The 17,841-nt window shown below is 43.7% G+C and overlaps 1 protein-coding gene across 1 annotated transcript in view; it reads left to right on the plus strand.

Annotated features, from left to right (window-relative positions):
* LOC136627020 (uncharacterized) overlaps positions 1-12,518 on the plus strand; it is a 33,716-nt gene extending 21,198 nt beyond the window's left edge. The window contains exons 4-7 of the mRNA XM_066601978.1: positions 3,320-3,613; positions 6,006-6,110; positions 7,630-7,661; positions 11,386-12,518. Coding sequence (XP_066458075.1) covers positions 3,320-3,613; positions 6,006-6,110; positions 7,630-7,661; positions 11,386-11,814 — 860 coding nt within the window. The 3' untranslated portion in view covers positions 11,815-12,518. The remainder of the gene's footprint in view (positions 1-3,319; positions 3,614-6,005; positions 6,111-7,629; positions 7,662-11,385) is intronic.
* Positions 12,519-17,841: the final 5,323 nt, after the last annotated feature.

The raw sequence follows: 17,841 nt of genomic DNA on the forward strand, positions 1-17,841 counted from the left end.
TGTCTCGGATGTAACAAGAATTCATGGGGCTCCATAGAGAGGTCTAGCAAATATTTATTCTACATTGTGGATTATTCTTACAATGCATATTTAGAATGCTTTGAGTCTTGTTTTCTATTGCACCCCCCACACTTCCCCTGATACAGCCATAGAGTATAAAGAAACAATTCTGCATGCCTGCAGCCTCTGCTAGGAAGAGATCACTGAATAAGGAACTTATAAAGTAACCCTTGAGGTGAGAACTCAGCAGTAGCCATTGTACCAGTGCACAAGCTGGCACTATTATGGGGCACTGTTGATGGTATTGTTAGAGAGGCACTGCTGCTGTATCATGTTTCCCTGAAAATAAAACCCTGTCAATTATTAATTCTTCCCCAAAAGAGGCACTAGCCTCCCAAAAAATTCCAAAAAATCAGACTGGGGCTTATTTTCATAGTAGGTCTTATTTTGGGGGAAATGGGGTAGATACCACTGTGGCCATGTCTGTAAAAGGATACTTACTGTGGTTGACTCTGTTATAAGGGTATTTTTCATCTTTCCAACATAGAAAAACTGGTAGATATGTAGACTTCCTACTCTTCTTATCATTTGATATGAGATAAAGTTTTGTCTTCCACTAGACATATTGAGGGAAATTTAGCAAGACTGACATTTCTAGTGTTAGTCTTTGTATAATAATACACCTAACACACGAAGAATCTGACTCCTTAACACCTCTGTGCACCTACACAGAAATGTACACCAGGCCTGAGCTGGTGTACATTTCTGGCATGATTTACACCAGTGTCTGGATTAAATTTAATAAAAATCTGTCGGTTCAGGGCAGCCTCCTCATTTTTCATAGTAGTAAGGTTGGTGTAAAAAACTCAAATGGCACAAATTTTTGCCCATTTAGGACTTGCGCAAAAAGTTGTGACTTTTTTAAGCCAGAAAAAAGCTTTAATAAAGGTGTTCCATTGGTACTTAAGCTATCTTAACGTGGTACAACTATCCTTACCAATGACTATCACTCCTGTGCTTTCCACAGGAGTTATAGTTGTTCAAGTGAATGGAGGCGGAGGGAGTCGAGGATGGTTCCGGCCCTTCCTCCTCTATTCACAGTATACTGGAGTCACTCATAGATTCAGCAACCCCTGTGTAGACAGAGCAAGAAGCCGCTCAGCGGTTGTTTTGTTTCAGTGAGCTGCAATGGAACGACTAGTGACCAGTGGGTGACTTCTCACATATTGCTCTGTCCGGGGCCGCATGTATACGAGCTGACAGTCACCCAGAACCGCTTGTTCAGTGATCATTCGGGGGACTATTGGCTCGTGTGAAGGTACCTTTAGCCACCCTTGTCAGTGAGAGGGAAGAAGGTAATACTCCTTAATAACAAGCTATTGCCAGGGAATGTTACTACCTCCATCTTCATAGACACCATGAACTATATATACCCTTCCCACTGGTTGACGGGGAATGTAATCTATTTTCCTCTCACACACTACCAGCTACCACATGCAATACAAATGCTATATTTTGTTGCTATTTAGGGTGGCTTTACACAAGCGTGTTTTTGTGCGGGTTTTGTGCATACGTGCGCACAAAAACACTCGTCTATTAGAACCAATGAATTCCCTATGGTGTGTTCACATGTCCTTGTTTTACAGGTGTGCACCTGCAAATATAGGACATTCGTGCGCCATAGGGAATGCACGCATTGTCTTCAATGGAGCCGTGGCTGCTGCTGGCGGCTCCATGGAAGACAATGGTCTGCTGCCACCCTGTAATTGTTTTTCGGGGAAGAGCTTTAAATATAAGCTCTTCCCTGAAAAACAAGAATTTTAGTGTAAAAAAAATAAATAAATAAAAATATACTTACCTGTCTGCCGCTGCCGTGTCCCCTGTGGAGATGAAGAACACATCTGCCGCCTATGGCAGATGTTTTTTTCATGCCTGCAGGGAAAAAGAATTCCCTGCTGCACCTGCCACATCTGTGACAAATGCAGCAAAAGAATTCTAAATCCCTGCGGGGAATAAAGAATTCTCTACCTCAGCTGTCACAGCTGCCAGCATCCTGTAATTGCTTTTCAGGGAAGGGCTTAAAATATAAACTCTTCCCTGAAAAACAAAGAAAAGTGGTGTTAAAAAAAACAAAAAACATACTCACCTTTCTTCAGCTGCCAGGGCTCAGCCACGTCCTCTCAGCACCGTCCCCGGCTCTTCAAAGCGGTTCTTTTAGCAGGCGGGAATTTTAAATCCCGCCTGCTGAAAGAGCTGCTTCTGATTGGCTGAGGCGCTCAGCCAATCACAGGCAGTTCTCGCTGAATGAATGACAGATGAGAGCTGCCTAAATCCCTGACTACTCAAAGAACTGCATTAAACGGCTGAGCCCCGGCAGCTGAAGGAAGGTGAGTATGTTTTTTTTTTAACACTACTTTGCCTTGCTTTTCAGGGAAGGGCTTATATTTAAAGCCCTCCCCTGAAAAACAATTACAGGATGCCGTCCTCTTGGTCCTCTACCCAAGCTGTCATCTGTGACAGCTGTGTTAGGGAATTCTTTATTTCCCGCGGGGATGAAGAAAACATCTGCCGCATTTAGAATTCCTTTGCCGCATCTGTCACAGATGTAGCAGGGGCAGCAGGGAACTCTTTATTCCCCGCGGGGGTGAAGAAAGCATGTTCTTCTTTTTTTCTTTTTCACACTAAGGCTGCATTCCCACGAGCGTATATCGGCTCAGTTTTCACGCCGAGCCGATATACGTCGTCCTCATCTGCAGAGGGGGGAGGATGGAAGAGCTAGGAGCAGGAACTGAGCTCCCGCCTCCTCTCTGCCTCCTCTCCGCCCCTCTGCACTATTTGCAACGAGGAGAGGTGGAACGGGGGCGGGGCTAAGCTCCGTGAATTAGCCCCGCCCCTGTCCAGCCTCTCCTCATTGCAAATAGTGCAGAGGGGCGGAGAGGAGGCAGAGAGGGGGCGGGAGCTCAGTTCCTGCTCCTGGCTCTTCCATCCTCCCCCCTCTGCAGATGAGGACGACGTATATCGGCTCAGCGTGAAAACCGAGCCGATATACGCTCGTGGGAATGCAGCCTCAAATTGTTGTTTTTCAGAGAAGAGCTTATATTTAAGGCTCTTCCCTGTAAAACAATTATGGGGTGCCGGTAGACCATTGCCTGCAATGGAGCCGCTGGCAGCAGCCGCAGCCTCATTGAAGACAATGCATACCGGCATACACGCATGTTTCTGCGTGTACAGGGATGCGCACATATGTACTCACCTATGTATGCACACACTCGTGTGAAGGCACCCTTAACCATAAATATGCAATAATCCTTTATTTTAGCGTACTGTCCATCACCTTCTCTCACTGTGAGTCCATCACAACCTTCATATGACAATGGACAGAAAATCACTATGATCTGCTCCCCTCCAAATAACACTGATGTGGATGGAATCCGCTTTTTTAAGAATCACACTGAAATGCAATCTGATACAAAAAAGGAAACAATGAATTATTACAGAATGATCACGTCAAAGGAAGAGAATGAAGGTGTTTATAGGTGTGGCTACTTGGTGAGAAGTAATGGAGAAGGGAAACTATCATATGGCAGTAATGAAATAAATATCCAGATAGCAGGTAAGAGTTTATATGTACCCGGATTCCTTTTATGTAGTATGTATTACACAGTATGTTTTATGAGTCTTCTAACCAGATATTAGTTTAAACTAGGGGCGTAACTAAAGGCTCAGGGGCCCTGATGCAAAAGGTGAGCTGGGGCCCCCCTTTACCCATACCTAAACCATGCTGCACAGAGGCATAACTTGAAGCTTCTGGGCCCCAATGCAAAACCTATAACAGGGCCCCCAACTATAATGCTTTATTCGTAGTACTGGGCTCCCTGCATGGAGAAGAGAGGCCTTATAGGCCCCCTAAGGCTCCTGGGCCTGGGTGCAACTGCATCCCCTGCACCCTCTATAGTTACACCCCTGATTTGTACTCTGTGCTACTGCTTGCAGCATCTGGGCCCACCTAGGAAAATATATAATCTAATTATGAAAGATTAAAGTAATCAAAGAATATTACACAGTATAAGGGTGCGGGCAGACGAGCGTAGGCGTATTTACGTTCGCACGAGCGCAACGTATAATCGCCCGAGAGAACGTTTTTCACCGATCACGACCAGAGCTAGAAAGCGTATTTTCGTTTGTTCCTACTTTGCAAACTATCTTTTCAGCCATCGAATATGCGTTGGCGCGTATTTCGGTCGCATATGTTCCGTTTTTTTCGGGTTGCCGTTTTTACGCGCCGTAAAATCGCCCATGTGAACGAATACATTCGAAACCATTGCCTCAGATGGTCACGTATATACGTTTGGTCGCAAAAACGCGCCGTTTATGCGCTCGTCTGCCCGCACCCTAAAAAAGGTGCAGCCACTTACAGATGGGCTCTTCTCTAGCTTGACCCTTAACACATCGTGATATCATGCCATGCTATCAGGGTGGTTTATTTACACTTTGAATTACTTTATCATGGGTTTTGTTGTGTTAAGAATAGTTTTTTAATGGGTTAAAATAAAATAATCTTCTACTCTCAAAATCCAGGAAGATCTGTAAACAAACCTAATGCCAATGGGTGCTTTTAGACAAAACGATTATCGTTTAAAAATGGTTCAAATGAGCGAAAGTTGACAATAATCGTCTGGTTTAAACGCGAGCCAAAGACTGCACGACGAACAAGAATCATTCGCTTTTCGCTCGTCATTCATTATATGCAGGCATAAAAACAATCATTTTTGTGACTTCAGACAGACAAGATTTTAGCATTTAACTTTATCCTGTATAAAAAAGATTTAGGAGATTTGGAGCTCTATGTCTACAGGTTCATTCCCTATAAGGGCTTATTTAGACAGGCGTATATCGGCCGGGTTTTCACACCCGGCCGATATACGCTGTCCATCTCTGCAAGGGGAGGAGGCGGACCTGGCCGGGAGCTAGTGCACAGAGCTCTCGCCCCCCCCCCCCCCTCGCCCTCTCCCCGCCACTGCTTGCAATGGGAGGGGCAGGATGGAGGTGGAGCTAAATTCCACCCCTCCTGCCCCTCCCATTGCAATCAGTGGCGAGGGGCGTGGAGAGGGGCCGGGAGCTCAGTGCACTAGCTCCCAGCCAGGTCTGCCTCCTCCCCTCGCAGAGAGGGACAGCGTATATCGGCCGGGTGTGAAAACCCAGTGTTACAGTACTAGTAGTGTGCACAGTTACGCACGGCGCAGGAGTACCTGACCTCAGCCATGCCAATGTCCCTTCCCGGAGGTAGCCCCAAAGGTGGACAGGTCCAGGCCGCCAACACTGACCCTACGCTGCCTAGTGGCAGGACAGGGAGGGACTGCCGTACCTATATAGATGACAAACACGACAGGAAGACCACAGAACACAGGCAGAGCTGGATTGAGACAAGGTAACTTCCACTGGAGCAGGACAGAGGTCAAGCACACAAGGAATGGAACCAATAACTGGCAACTGCTATCAGCAGCTGCCAGACTATATTCAGGAGTCTCCGCCCCTTGGGTGAAGACCAATCAAGCTGGCTGACGGGACTTCCCAGCCAGCCACTATAACTCACAGAGATAGAGCACGCGCGCCTCTCATAGCAGGCACGCGTGCGTGCTACATGCCACGCCCGCACACCGGAGCATGGCACCGCTGCTTGCCGACCCGAACATGGGCGCAACACCATGCCAGAACACCACGGCTAACCTCGCCACTGCCACCCTGGGTCCTTGACCAGCCTCATGGTAACACCCGGCCTATATATGCCTGTCTGAATAAGCCCTGAAGGTCATGAAACTAATCAGCACATAATTTTGGACAGAAAAGGTGAATGATTCATAATTGGGATTATTCTTTCAGTTGTTAGGTTTGTGCTTGATATGTTTATTTCTTTCAATATTCACATTTGTCCGCTATAGTTGAATGTACGTGTGCCTTAACTATATTTTACAATAAATACATGTATTCATATATTAATTCCCTAGATGACAGAGATACTGCGCCATCCTGGATCTATTACATAGTAGGAGGTCTTGTCTTTTTCGCTGTATCTTTATTATCCTGCCTGGTGTACAAGAGAACTGAAAAAAGTAAGTCTATTCATATAGCCATTTACCATTGTCCAACCTAGTAAAATAGTGCAGCTTTTTACTACCCTGAAAATAAGACCTACCCTGAAAAAAGCCCTACCCTGAATTTCGGGATTTTTGGAGAGGCTTGAAATATAAGCCCTACCTTGAAAATAAGCCCTAGCTGCATTACATTAAAAAAGGAATTGTTGCCTAGCAGGCTCAGTCCGGGTCTTCCTTCTGCTGTCTGGAGCTCCGCTGTGCGTCCTGCAGTCCTCGTTCACCGACAGAGGATCATTTCCTGGTTATGGGATTTATAAGTCCCACCTCTAGGAAGCGATGGCTCTTATTGGTTCTCAAGTGCTGCTCAGCCAATAAATGCAGTGCTCGATGAACCAATGCGATGGCTGTGATTGCTTAATCAAGCTCTGCATTGACTGGCTGAGCAGCACTCGAGAACCAATCACGGCCACCGTGTTGTGACGGCGGGATTCATGAATTGGCCAATCAATACAGTGACTCAGCGTGTGAGAACTCCAGAGAGCAGCGGGAGGGACCTGGACCCAGCCTGCTAGGTAAGTATAATTAGACATCTTCTAAAAATAAGACCTAAAACCTCTTTTAATATAAGACAGGGTCTACTTTTCGGAGAAATACGGTAGCATATCCATTTAGGTTTATGTTTATCTTAGAAAAGTAAGAGACATCAATAGTGAACACTTGTGTTGAAAATATACAGGAAAAGGTTAAATTGATACAGAAAATTAAAAAAGAGTGGTGTTATTGGGATTTTTGTGATGCATTCAGTGTAATTACAGGTAAATCAACAATTATTCAATTACCAGCACTCATATAAGACAATGGGGGAGATTTTCTAAATGTGCCAGAATTTCTCCAAAAAAGTGCAATCCATGACGTGGTCCTTGTTAATCATGTTTTAGGGTATGTTTACATGGGGCAGAAATGCTGCTGAATGTCTGCCACGTGTAAACATGCCCTTAGGGGGAGTACAGATGGGATGGATTTGCTGTGGAATTTCCATACGAACCCTCCACATGGAAATTCGGTGGCATTTACAGTAGCAGCAAAGTGGATGAGATTTTGGCCTCCAGAAAGCACTGGCTCTGATTCTTTAACCCCCACGGGGTGTCCCCCCATCAGTGAACACTGGGATCCTGTATGCGCACCGCTTAGGTAAAAGATGGACATCTGACCAATGCCATAGGGAACCAATGGTTCTAATACACGCGCTTTTTTTGCGCACATAGGTGTGCGCAAAAAAGCGCTCGTCTGACTGAGTCCTTAATGTCATATGTAATTTAATTCATATCTTTTTATAAAATAGTTTGCCTTTTTTCCCTTCTTGCCATTTTCCTAACTTGGAAACCACAGAATGCTCCTCATTTCTGGCAGATGTAAGTGAAATATATCTATAAGGAAGGCACCATAGATACAAGGATTGTCAGCAGCTTCTCACATGACTTAATATTGAAGAGCTAATATGAACAATTAATGTAACATTATTGTTATCTTTCCCCAGGAAAAAGTCCAAGCAGTGTCCCAGAAAACCATGTAAGTGACCTCAAATATGTGTTACAGAAAATACATGCATACAACTTATATATATGCTGCATAGGAACAAAGCTGACATAATAAGTAATTGAACTCTTTGGAATTACCTGGATTTCTGCATTGATTACTAACAAAATGTGGTGTAATTCTTATCGTAATTACAGACAAACTCAATCTACCTGAACTAATAACACAGTTATGTTTGTCTTATATTGAGCACATTGAGTTAGCAACTTAGCATCCACACTACAAGGATAAAAAGTAAGTGAACTGTTTGTATTGAATGAGTCTTCAGAGTTGTGTGTTTTTTTTTTTTTTGTTTTTTTTTAAACCTAGCATGTGGTTGGGAAAAATAATTCAGGAAAATATAGTCGCCCATCCTGGACCCCCGCAGCTCCAGCATCACACCTCCCGTTCTCCCTGCCTGGTCAGTTTATAAGCTGAACTCAAGTCTGTGTGCAGAATATTACAGTTAGCTGCAGCCAATCACAGGCCTCAGTGGTGCATTGTGATTGGCTGCAGCTGTCTGTGACAGAACTGTTTTCATTCATTCCATCTCCAAAAAAATGCAATAAAAGAAAGTACTTCATAATGGTACCAATATAAATTACAGTTATCACTCAAAATACTAGCTATGAAAGGGCTTAATCAATAGAAAATGTTAAAAAGTTATTGGTCTTTGAATTCAGCAATGCGAAAAATAAATACATTTCCAAAATAGTGTTAAAAAGGACTTTAAAAAATAATTACGTTTTTACAAATATTTACAAACCTCTTTTAAGGGTTATCTTAAAAGTATATTTAATTCAATCCAATATTATGAATTGTAAAACTTACCAATATTGTTTGTGTCATGAAGATCCTCCGTTTCAGCATTCTGAAATATGGTTAAAGGGGTTGTCCCGCGCTGAACGGGGGGGCTATTGAAAAAAAAAAAAAACCCGTTTCGGCGCGGGACAACCCCTTTAACCATATTTCAGAATGCTGAAACGGAGGATCTTCATGACACAAACAATATTGGTAAGTTTTATAATTCATAATATTGGATTGAATTAAATATACTTTTAAGATAACCCTTAAAAGAGACAAACCCGATGCAGGGGTAAAAAAAACCAAAAACGTCCAGTACTTACCCAAATCCCCGCGCTGCGGCGACTTCTTCCTTACCTTGCGAAGATGGCCGCCGGGATCTTCACCCACGGTGGACCGCAGGTCTTCTCCCATGGTGCACTGTGGGCTCTGTGCGTTCCATTGCCGATTCCAGCCTCCTGATTGGCTGGAATCGGCACACGTGACGGGGCGGAGCTACGAGGAGCAGCTCTCCGGCACGAGCGGCCCCATTCAGAAGGAGAAGCCCGGACTGCGCAAGCGCGTCTAATCGGGCGATTAAACGCTGAAATTAGACGGCTCCATGGAGACGAGGACGCTAGCAACGGAGCAGGTAAGTGAATAACTTCTGTTTGGCTCATATTTAATGCACGATGTATATTACAAAGTGCATTAATATGGCCATACAGAAGTGTATAGACCCACTTGCTTTCGCGGGACAACCCCTTTAAGTAACTCTGAATACTTTATTTGTATCCTGGACTAATGAAGTTTTTGTTTTATGGTTATGTGATACTTTCTGAGTGTTCACAGAGCCAAGAATACTTAAAGTCACTATCTATGTGACATTTTCTCCTCATTAGAAGCAACCCCTGAGCAAAATGTCATTTAGGCTTTTACCCACTAGCGTTTTTTTTAAAGAGAAATACAACGTAAATGACCCCCAGGGGTCTTATATGACATCATGAGGGTTCCAGATGGTAAAAAAAATAGTTATAAAAATAATAATAAATTTAAAAAAAAATAGAGTAAAAATATATATGAGCCAATGCCAACCAAAACTGTCCTGTATGCACACTGTAATCCGAAACTGAACATATTATATGTCAAAATGTCTGAAACAAAATGAGGAACCCACCCCTATACTTTATTTTACCATAAATATCCTTTTTTTTTCTTTTTTTTTAATATAAATTTGAAGGAAAAGTTCTTTAGTAGAGATGAGCGAACGTGTTCTTAACGAACACTTACGCTCCCGGACACCGGCTTTGCCGAGGACTTCAGTGTCCGCGCGTAAAGCTTCGGGGGGCGCCGGGGGGCGGGGAGAGGCGCGGCGGCGCTGGCGGCAGCAGCGGGGAACAGGGGGGAGCCTTCTCTCTCTCCCTCTCCCCCCCACTCCCCGCCGCACCCCCCCGCGCTGCCACGGCGACCCCCGAACTTTTTTCGCCCGAGCACGGAATTGCTCGCAAAGTTCGGTGTTCGGGCGAAAAGGGGCGGAGCCGATCACGTTCGCTCATCTCTATTCTTTAGCTTTTTACCCCCAATAAAATAAAAATCGGAAAAAAAGTCAGTGAAAAAAGATATTAAAAAATATCCCTATATGTCACGGTAAAAAAACTTTTGGAAGCTGAAGGGAAAAAAATAGGGCATTAAAACCACTACATGCGTAAAATCCCTAAAAAGTGTCTGGTCCTTTAGGCCCAAAACAGCCTGGTCCTTAAAGGGGTTCACTGATAGGAAAGTTGTACAGTCCAAACATAAGCTCAAATGAAGACTCATGAAAATTGTAGTTTTTAGCCCGGAACAGGTGCAGCAGGACTGTCTATTACAGTTGCTTAAGTAAATAAGAGCAGAATGATGGAGTGCAACAGGTCAGGGCATGAGCATGTAAAATCAGTTAACAGGACTCTGCTTTCATGCAAAATACATTTTCTTCATGAAACATGATTTCTCTTGTAAGTTAAAAATAATCCTTTGTATTACAATGCATCTCCATTGTTGTGGGCCTTCACAGCATTGCGCTCTCCAAAGCTTCTTTGAATTATTATACAACTCCCATTCTGCCATTATGCTGCTGGCTGTAATGTAGAAAAATTCAAACTTGACTTCCAAGATGAAAGTTTGCTTAGATTCGTTGTTACATCAACATTATGTCTACAAGTCCCATGCCCGGTATTCATTTTAGTTACTAATTTAGTTGTTTTAAAGGGGCCGTTCCAAAAAAAATGGTGGTGTTCATAGATAAATGCAACCCATAATTCTACACATTTTATGTGTTTACACTAATTCAAAAAATGTTTCTATCCCCAGATATTCCCAAAATAATGTTAGAATAGCGCCACCTGCTGTTTCTATTCTGTGTCCACCTCAGTAATTATTCCACCTGCTATGTTTTGCTTCCCTCTCGGCTCCACTGGGTATGTGGAGGGATCCCTGGTGTGGTGAGCGGCTGCTTCTGAGGTTGCTGCGTCTTCTCTAATTTCAGAAGCGATGTGACTTTAAAAATTTTATAAAATCAACAAAAATCTTTAAAATATATTTTAAACCAGTTTCACACCTGCGTATTACAAGCACATTTACGTGCCCATAATATCCATGACAGCAGGTTTACCAACGCAACCTCAGAGCATAATAGGGTGCTGGAACTGCCGGAGTCCAGGATGGTTGAGTATCTATGAACTTTGAGTTCAAAAATTCTCCCATAATTTGCTCATATGAAACTCGCCTAGTATAATAACGGTAGGTCTTTTTGTGGTGACACATTCCCTTTAAGACATTGCATTGTATTTGTAAAACTATAGAGAAAATCTAAATCTCTAATCAGTTCCGGAGACTTTCAATCATTTATCTGAAGTTAGCAAACAGTATCTTGTTTTCCAATTTTCCTCATTTACAGATCACGCACCATAACCCTGGAAATGGTGTCTTCAGAGAGCCGAAAAACAATGTTCCTTTATTACCATTGGTCCAATATCAGATGAACAACACACTTTATTCAATCTGCGACGATCCAACACAAGCAAATGAACAATTTTTATCAACTGAAGCAAAGACCAGAATGATAACTGATGCAAAAGACCTTGTAACTGAGAGCTTTAAGACACCCTCACCACCAACCATTTATTTCCAGGTTGAAGAAAAGGATCATATCTATTCGGAAATTGAAGCAGAAATGTACCCAAAGAGAAATAATCAACATCAAACCACAGAATCCGAATATTCTTTACTTAGTGTGCCAACTGTCTCCATTTACTCTGCTGCACAGGACCCTTCTCCTTTACCATCTGCTCATACAAGTAGTCTGCTGAAACAGCCAAGTTATTAGGAACTTTTATGTAATGTACCTTTCATTGGATTTTTACACTTTCTGGGGCCTCACATCATCTACTCTTGCTGTATTAAACCATTAGATGTCAGATCCCTACTGTCAGTAATTACATACTATATTTAATGGACACTGACTTATCAAACAACTTGTGCTTAGTAATAGCCAATGTGATAACTAGCAAACATGCAAATCCTTTTATTTATCTAAAGTCATGCTTATGTCCTGAAAAATCCGTCTACAGCGCAGCCCATTAGTAACAGAAATAAGACTATAAACAGGTAAGTAAAGGAGGGTGATGAGCAATCTTGCCCATAGAACATTATAGAGCAAGGAAGGAGGAGGGAGAGAAATAGAGTCATGCAGACTTGCTGTTACAGCAAATGGTGAATTATCTGCTGTTATTTATTCACATAAACACTGCTCAGTACTTCTCTAGTGTTTTATATTATGATGTTATCTCTCAGCATGTGCTACAGAGTTTAAGAACAGAATCTGAAGTTTTCCCCATGTGCAGTGTGTAGAAGACAGCATAACATCAATCATCCTCCAGCTCAGAGAGCGCTAAAAATCAGAGATAAAACTGCAGAGGGAAAAAAGGGGGGGAAATGCCATATGCAAGATGTGGTGTTATTACTTATCAACACATGGCAGCTTAAGGGCTCGGTCACACGGCCGCCGATCCGCCCGTGTTTCTGCACGATAAGACGGCGGACAAATCTCTGCGTGACTGGCTCCATTGCCGGCCATGTGTTCTTTCTTCTGGCCGGTGCGAAGAGTCATCCGTACCTGCAGTGCAGCGGTCTTATAATGCAGAAACACGGGCGGATTGGCGCCCATGTGACTGAGCCCTAAGGTTGTACAGTTGTATTTATTAATGGCCAATGTACTGGATAGGCCAACAGTAATGGCTCAGCAGGGGTCTGCTGCCTGGGACTTCGCTCAGTCAGCTGTTTGCGGAGCTAGTGTGCGCATCAATTGAGTTGATTTTTGCAGAAAGCAGACAGCTCCATTTCCACTGCATTGGTATTATAAAAACCACCGCAGTGGAAACAGAACAGTCTACTTCATGCAGAAATTAGCTTAATGCATGCGCACACTGGTCCAGCAAGCAATCAATAGTTTACAAAGGGACAACCCGTTTTCAATTGAAAAGTCAAGAGCACTTTAAAGTATCTGTATGAACCCTTGGTAGCACCAAAGTCATAATAAATATTAGGGGTATATTAAAGTACTACAATTTTTGTAATTTTTTTTTATGTTTCAGTAGATTAGCAATAGCTTTTCTTAATCTTTTAAACTCTTAATGGCACAAAGCATGCATTTACAACCTGTGCATTCAGGGTTTGTATGGAATGGGAGTGGAAGCCGATCCCACTTCATACAATGCATGTGCCGGTTGTTTTTCACGCCTGACACCAGCCAGCAAGAGAAGCACTCGGCATTAAGCATAATCATGCGGTGTCCAAGCCGAGGGTTTACTGTTACGGGGAAGACCACGGGAAAATATGATGGCTGTCACGGGTGGCTCTGTGATCTCTCCCAACAGTGGCATCAACATGGCCTAGCTCAGTCGCGTGCAGTGCAAACAAAACGAGCAAAATAAATAACGTTGGTAATTGTCCATAAAGTTGTTGTCACGTGACGCTAGTACCTCTGTAAAATAAGAGTCTACAGTCAAAAAAGTAGTTTTCATAAACTGGAGGTACACGGTTTGTCTTTACTCACACTTTACAAACTTTGGGTTTTCCAAGGCTAACATGCATTGAAAGTCTCAGACATACCACTTCAGATAAACTTCTTTCCTTCACACACTTACTAGGAGTCACTTTTCTTCCCGATATCTAAATGTCCACAGTTTTAGTTATCTGATTAGACGATCCCCGGGTGACGCTCCTGACATGGTGAAAACATTCACTTAGCTTCCACTTCTCCATCCGTATTAGTTACTCTCACTGATTTTCATGACAGCAGAAAACAGTTGCTCTGAGCTTCAATCCCGAGAGGAAATACATCCCACGGCAAATGAGATAAGCCCGTGGCTCTGCACAGGCGTAAGCAATAGCGAGCTGTAGCTGCCTACTGATACGTCCTCCTCCACCAACTACATTCTCGAACTCTTACTCTCTCCCTCCTAGGTTCCTCTTCTCAGACACTCTGGTCCTCCAACTACGTCACTCAAACAGTTAAAGGAACACAGATCCACACAACCACATACAAACATACAAAAGACAGTTCACATAAAACATTCATACGTACATGCCAAAGACACCCCAACTTTGGGCCATTACAATTGCCGCCGTTAGCCCTGTAAATGCACCTATCACCCTTAATCTGTATTCTGGCACCCCGAATGCCCCCCATCCCCATACACTCCCATCGCGAGGTGCAGTTCAGTTGTCATGGCAGTTTAGGGCCTTTTAAAGGCCCCCAGTGCTCCCATGGCCGATTACCATGCCTATGACTTCATAAATTGCCTTGCTTAACCGAAAAAAAACCGCATACACAGAACAAAAGTAACATAAAAAATATATACACAGAGAGAGTGAGAGACCATTCTATTATTGCTATGTTTCCCTTTTTTTCTGTATTTTAGTGTAACTGGGGCATGACTGTGCTGAAATAAGTCACTGACAGAGCTAATCTGGGTCTTCTAACACCCAAAAGCTTTACCATGTGAGGGGGAACACCCAGATAATATGTCATTGCTAGACCCAAAAGACTGGTCAAGCTGCCATAGTGAAGACAAAAGTTGTTATAAACAGTTAAAATGCTGTGGATTTGAAGACCAGGACCATATACTTTTTTAAATACGTTTTTAACAGGTACCTAAAAATAAAATCGATTGGCTCGTACATTTTAATTTTGTAAGTGTACTGTATGTTATAAAATGCCAAAGAAGTTATACTCACCTATTAGATCCCTCTCTATTCCAGCACCGCTACTTCAGTCCTCCTATCATAGTTCTGTTTAGATTACTGAAGTGTTGATGTACCCGTAAACCAATGTGAGCACTGCAGGTAATCCCCGGCTTTAGCGGTATATGGCACTAAACTGCTGAGGCTACTGATTGGCTGCAGTGGGCATGTGTATGTACAGGAACAATGCAGCTGCAGTCATGCAAACAAAACCTGTCGGGGAGTACTGGAGCAATAGGGCTGCAGGGGTGGGTAATCACACAGAGGAGTATAACCTCCTTATTTTATGACATTCCCTGCACTTACAAAGAAATGTTTTGAATTTGTAAAACATGTAAAGCATGTGCTTTAACATAAAGCAAATATCTGAGGATTTCAAAAGCTGCTTATTTACACGGAACGCTGGATGGTTCAAATTTGAATGATAATCATTCAGCGTAAACAAGGCTAAAAGTCGAATGATAATTTGTTTGCTTATCTTTCATTTTGTGCTAATGGTATGGTGAATGTGAACGATTCAACAATTTAGTGAGCGAATTATTTTTTCTGCCTGCATGAATGAACGCTGACATCATTCGCTTACGTGAACAATAAATCGCTGCGTCTAAAAGCAGCCTAATTTTCTAGGACCATGGTTTGCCAACATTTTATTGTGATCTGCCCCTACCTCAGTAGATTCCCGTCTTAGGTCATGGGGCAGTTTTTCTGCAGGAGTCTTCAAAAAAATGAGAAGGTTTTAGAGTTCTTCTCACCACTGATTTCTAGTGAAAAGCTCATGTGTGAATCACATAGAAACTTGTGAGGTTTTACCAGAGCAGCTGTGACAAGTGTCACCAAGTGTCACACACTCCCTTCCAGTTATATGCGCTCTAGCAGAGAGAAGGGCAGAGCAGAGTTCTCTCTGCATCACATTTGTGTGTTCTGGGTCCCTGCTAAACCACATAACTCAAGCTCGAAGAAGGATAATAGATCTCATATTGAAAGAAGGTGGTTCACATCTGCTCTAAAACTCCCACTCTGCTTTGCATTAGTAGTGGAGCCCAGTATTCACACCGTGTATGGAAGGAAGTTTTTCTGACACATTTGATGTTTGCATTGTACTTCTGAAGGTAGAGGCCCTGAAGGTGGAGTAAGCACATCTAACAAGTATACTGATGGGGGCCTGCAGGCTCTGTGTCACGGTTCAAGGGCATCCCGGTTCACACCGGATATTGAGCTTAGTGTGGCCTGTTCCAGGGTTTCATGTTACCTGTTGGTAGACCTCAGTGGAGGTAATGTCCTGACACCACACAGCAGCTCCATGCTTTTAAACTTTAAGAACAGGAACAAGTAGCACAGGTAGGTCAAAGAGAAGAGATGTCGTAGATTTGCAGGTACATAGATTTCTGGTTGAAGGTAACTATGACTTGCCAGCATTCTCAAAGTTTGTCCATTATCTCGATTGCATCACAGAAGGGGAAATCAAGAATTAAAAACAATCACAGAAAAATGGCCGTTACTTACTGACTGAGGAGTACATATAGATGCATCCTCCTCTCACCATGCAGGTAGGCGACTACCAAATGGAGGAGCCAATAACACCTGTGAGGACACCGATAAAACACCCACTCACACTGCCTCCTGATAATGAGGGGGGTGGATGCTTGGCATACACTCCCACACATAGTGGATACAGGGTGCCAGACCATTCTGATATATGTAGTTCACCATGCAGACCAGTAACCTATTAATGATGCCATGATAATTCGGCGGGTTGCCCTGCATTTCCATCAGTGAACCACATTGGTACTGCCACCCTGGGCTCCCCCTGGAGTCCTAATGCCACGCTGCATGTGAATGATAGATAATAAATGCAAGGCATTGGTTGGATGTTGGCCAAGATACATGAGCCCACTAACCACTTCACGGTTCCTTGCGTTGTAGTGGGTCCCTACACTAATATAAATGCATCACAAAACCGGAAATCAAGAATTAAAAACAATCACAGAAAAATGGCCGTTACTTACTGACTGAGGAGTGCATATGGATGCATCCTCCTCTCACCATGCAGGTAGCGGACTACCAAATGGAGGAGCCAATAACACCTGTGAGGGCACCGATAAAACACCCACTCACACTGCCTCCTGATAATGAGGGGGGTGGATGCTTGCCATATACTCCCACACATAGTGGATACAGGGTGCCAGACCATTCTGATATATGTAGTTCACCATGCAGACCAGCAACCTATTAATGACGCCATGTTAATTCGGCGGGTTGCCCTGCATTTCCATCAGTGAACCACATTGGTACTGCCACCCTGGGCTCCCCCTGGAGTCTTAATGCCACACTGCACGTGAATGATAGATAATAAATGCAAGGCATTGGTTGGATGTTGGCCAAGATACATGAGCTCACTAACCACTTCACGGTTCCTTGCATTGTAGTGGGTCCCTACACTAATATAAATGCATCACAGAAGGGGAATTAAAAATTAAAAACAATCACAGAAAATGGCCGTTACTTACTGACTGAGGAGTGCATATAGATGCATCCTCCTCTCACCATGCAGGTAGCTGACTACCAAATGGAGGAGCCAATAACACCTGTGCAGGACACCGATAAGACAACCACTCACACTGCCTCTTGATAATGAGGGGGGTGGATGCTTGGTGTAAACTCCCACACATAGCGGATACAGGGTGCCAGACCATTCTGCAGGGCAACCCGCTGAGTTATCATGGCGTCATTAATAGGTAAACATGGTGTTGGTTTTCAGGTACTGCAAGGGCACTACAAAGTTATTCAAAAGGCATACAGCATCTGCGCTTACCCTCTGGAGCAAGTGCCTTCCCCGGCTGCGGCAGTGGTGGACCACAAGTAGGAACCCCACGTCACTGTGTAACTGATATTTGCCGGGACCAGCGGGGAGGAGAAATGGAACTGACAGATGCTTTCCGGGAGCGGCCATTACGGAATCAATAGTGCGGGCGGCGCAAGCTTTATGCGGGAGCGGGCGTCATGGAGCAGTGATGCATCCGCCGCAAGTGATATGACAGCCAGCGCCCGGAACAGAGCCGACATCGGCGGCGGGGACGCAGGTGGCGGAGCCAGCGGCCGGCACAGAGAG

The sequence above is a fragment of the Eleutherodactylus coqui genome, chromosome 5, assembly GCF_035609145.1.
Source record: "Eleutherodactylus coqui strain aEleCoq1 chromosome 5, aEleCoq1.hap1, whole genome shotgun sequence".
NCBI lineage: Eukaryota > Metazoa > Chordata > Amphibia > Anura > Eleutherodactylidae > Eleutherodactylus > Eleutherodactylus coqui.